The 3,248-nt window shown below is 47.7% G+C and overlaps 1 protein-coding gene across 1 annotated transcript; it reads right to left on the reverse strand.

Annotated features, from left to right (window-relative positions):
* Positions 1–816: 816 nt before the first annotated feature.
* LOC107481054 (DELLA protein 1) lies at positions 817–3,159 on the reverse strand. Its single transcript, XM_016101261.3, has one exon. It carries the CDS (start codon positions 2,872–2,874, stop codon positions 1,126–1,128), a length of 1,749 nt encoding a protein of 582 aa, XP_015956747.1. The 5' UTR covers positions 2,875–3,159; the 3' UTR covers positions 817–1,125.
* Between the last annotated feature and the right edge of the window lie 89 nt (positions 3,160–3,248).

The following is a 3,248-nucleotide window of genomic DNA, read 5'->3' on the forward strand; positions in this document are numbered from 1 at the left end:
TGAAATTCGGCTAATTATTATTATATATATATCTTCCTAGCTCTTACATGAACAAAAATATTGATTCTTTTGACTTGGCCATAACTCTTAAAGTCACAAACTAGAAGTTAAGGAGGCAACATTCTTGTATATTGATTGGTACTGCAATTGAGGCTGTCAGGACTTTAGATGCTTCAGAAAAAACTAAATTGCAGCTATTGTTTATTTATGTATTGGTGTTCATGGGTTCAGCTGAGTTCAGTGAAATATGGCTATAGCTTCCTCTGCAGTTCATGCAAAACGCAGCAGCAGAGTAGTTTCCCCTGTTTAATGGACAACAACCACTAACAGAATGCCAGAATATTGTGATGTCCATGTTCTTAATTATTCTCAGCCTAATTTTTGGCATCTAGAGTCGTGGGTTACCACTGATAATGAAACAAGTTGGTAAAATAATGTAACAACTTTAACATAACACTAGCTTTTCTAGTTTTCTATAACTATTAAACACACCAATTGTTATCATTTGAGCCTTTACTTTTAGCGTATCGCGTTTAATTAAACCTTTTTGGTTTAGAGACTTATATCATCAAAAGCTCAAAGCTTCACCTTAGTGGAGTGCAACCTCACTCTGATCTGATCAAAATTCTGTCTATGCTGGATGAGTGGATGTTAATATCTTCCATCAGCATTATACGAAAAGAATCATTATTTCTGAAACATCTTGGTATTATTTGAAAATAATCAGATCCATATATAAAATGTAATTAAAAATTAATCAAACATATTCAAGAAAGAAAAAAAAGGACATTCAACTTAAAAATTGAACAAATGTGATTTGGAAAATGCGAAAATCACTAAAGACGCAGAGTAAAAAGTACAATTACAAATTACAAGCTATGGTTGTTTTTCTTTTACCCTCCCCTTTTATTTATCTTCTGCCTCTGACTCGCTCACTCTCTCACTCACTTCACTCGGTTACTGAGTCACTCTTCTTCCAAAGTTTTCTTCAAACCATGCCATTTCCCCAATAATAATCCCCAATTAATCTACAGAGTATATAATAGTAGTAGTGTAGTAACAGTAGTAATAATTAAGGTCACCATCCATCCATCCAACTCAGGCCCCACGCGCCGAGTCAACTCACTAAGACTCGCCGCCAGAAGAAAGGGGTGGAAGCTTCCACGCCGAGGTCGCAATCAGGGACCTGGTGTGCCACCCAAGCATGAGGCACCCATTGTTCTCCTCCACCCTGTACCCATCCCCACCCGCAAACAGCGCCAGCAACATGCTCGCTTGCTTGAACGCGTTCGACCCCAAGTGGACCGCCTCGAACCCGGCCGACCCCATCCTGGCCCGCCACTGCGTCAGCGTCTCGTGCCGCTCCACCCGGTCTGTGCCCTCGCACGCCACCACGTTGCAAATTTGCCTCCCGAGGTACAGCTCCGACATCAATAGGTCCTCAGTCGGCGGCGGCGCCGCCAACCCCGTCGCCACCGATCCCTCCAGCGAGTCAAACAAACTCGAGTAATAATGCAACGCCTCCGTGAACCGATCCACAAAAACTGGACCGTTGTGGTTGGCTTCCTGCTCCACCACCGTGAAGATCTTCGGCTTGATCTTCTTAACCGTGCCAAGAACTTTCTCGATGGAGCCGGGGCGGGCCAGCATGCGATGCAACTCGAAAACGGAGTTAACCGCAACGGCTTCTCCGGGTCGGATCTCAAGCATTTCGGGGTCAAGATCCGAGAGGCTAGAGCAGACGAAGCCGCGAAACTCGAACTGAACGCCTATGGTTTGTGCCAGTTGTGCAAGCTTCCATCCGACTTGCTGCAGGGAGTCAGTGTTGTCGGTCTGCGGCGGGCCTATTCCAGTCAAACGGAAAGTGGGTGGGCCGCCGGGACGCAATGTGAGGGCTTGCAGGAGTGCGGGCCACTGCATCCCTTGCTTGAGGCCGAAATCGATGACGTGGACCCTGGTGGCAGAAGCGAAGGCCTCGAGTATGGCCTGATTGGCTGTGAAGTGGGCGAATTTGAGGTAAGGGCAGGACTCGTAGAAGTGCATGTGGAGCACATCTGAGAAAGAAGAGTCCATGGCTTCTTGAGGGTAAATCTGGTAAATCCTCCTCGCAAGTGCCTGTGCAAAGTAAGATGCAACTTTCTTCATGGCACCGGCCTGCGACTGCGCGAGTAGCCCCACGTGCTTCACTAGCGCGTCTGCCAGCTTTAGGTTTTCTTGCTGGACTGCCTCCGCGCAGGCTAAGAGGGTGTGGACTAGACGGACACCTGTTTCTTGGGAATCCACAAGCACAACTGGCCGGGTCGGTTCTTGAACACCCTCTGACCCAATTTCTGGAACACGATTCGTTTTCAGCCGTTTGTTGCTGGGTTCGTCGTTTTGAGGGTAAACGGCGATGCCAGGTATCGCTCTCAGGTCGTACTCAGAGTCGTCCGTGAAGGCGCGTGAGGGGTTCTCCTCGATTTGGGAGCTGCACAGCAGTGAGCTGCTTGTTCCGTTTGCGGCAGCGGTGCTTGGGGGAGGGTTGAGCTCATTGATCATGCTCTGCACCCAGGAGTATAGATCCGTAGGGTCGTAGTGAACGGTGTCAGTAGCCAGGTGTGAAATTCCGTCTTCTTGCGCGGTACCCATAACCATCTCCAGCTGCTCCAGCTTCTGGGCCACGTCAGCCATGTCTGAGTTGCGAACCTTGTAACCAAGAGCAGCGAGGAGCTCGTCCATGCCGCCGCCGCCGCCGCCGGAGCTTGGGTCATGGTCTTCCTCCCACATCTTGGCCTTCCCGCTCGACATTGACGAGCATTCGCCTTTGGCCACGCTGCTGCTGCTGCTACCTTGCTGGCCATAGCTGGAGCCAGCTTCACTGTGATCCCTCTTCATCTCTTTGATTGCAACAAGAGAAAGGCAGAATCCGAAAACGATGGGAATGGAGATAGGATTAGAATTGGGGTTCCAATCGGGTCACATAGCAGTGGGAGAATGGAGGGAAGGGGGAAGGAGAAGGAGGTTACGAGGTTTGAAAATTGGTATGAGCCGTGAGAGAAGAGAAGAAAATGGGTTGAAAAAAGGGTGAGAGGTCCAAACGCGAAACGAGAGAGAGAGAAACCTCAGAGTGGAAAAAGATAAGGAACAACGGAAGCCATAATAATAATGGAACTCTCTTATTTTTCTCTTCCTCCTTTATATTTTCTGATATTTCATTTCATAAAATTTCTAATATTGAGCTTGATATTTTGTTTTTTTTTTTTTTTGAG

Source organism: Arachis duranensis, chromosome 3 (genome assembly GCF_000817695.3).
Source record: "Arachis duranensis cultivar V14167 chromosome 3, aradu.V14167.gnm2.J7QH, whole genome shotgun sequence".
NCBI lineage: Eukaryota > Viridiplantae > Streptophyta > Magnoliopsida > Fabales > Fabaceae > Arachis > Arachis duranensis.

Coding starts and splice junctions, on each gene's coding strand:
- LOC107481054 (XM_016101261.3), bottom strand. CDS start 2,874: ATGAAGAGGGATCACAGTGAAGCTGGCTCCAGCTATGGCCAGCAAGGT.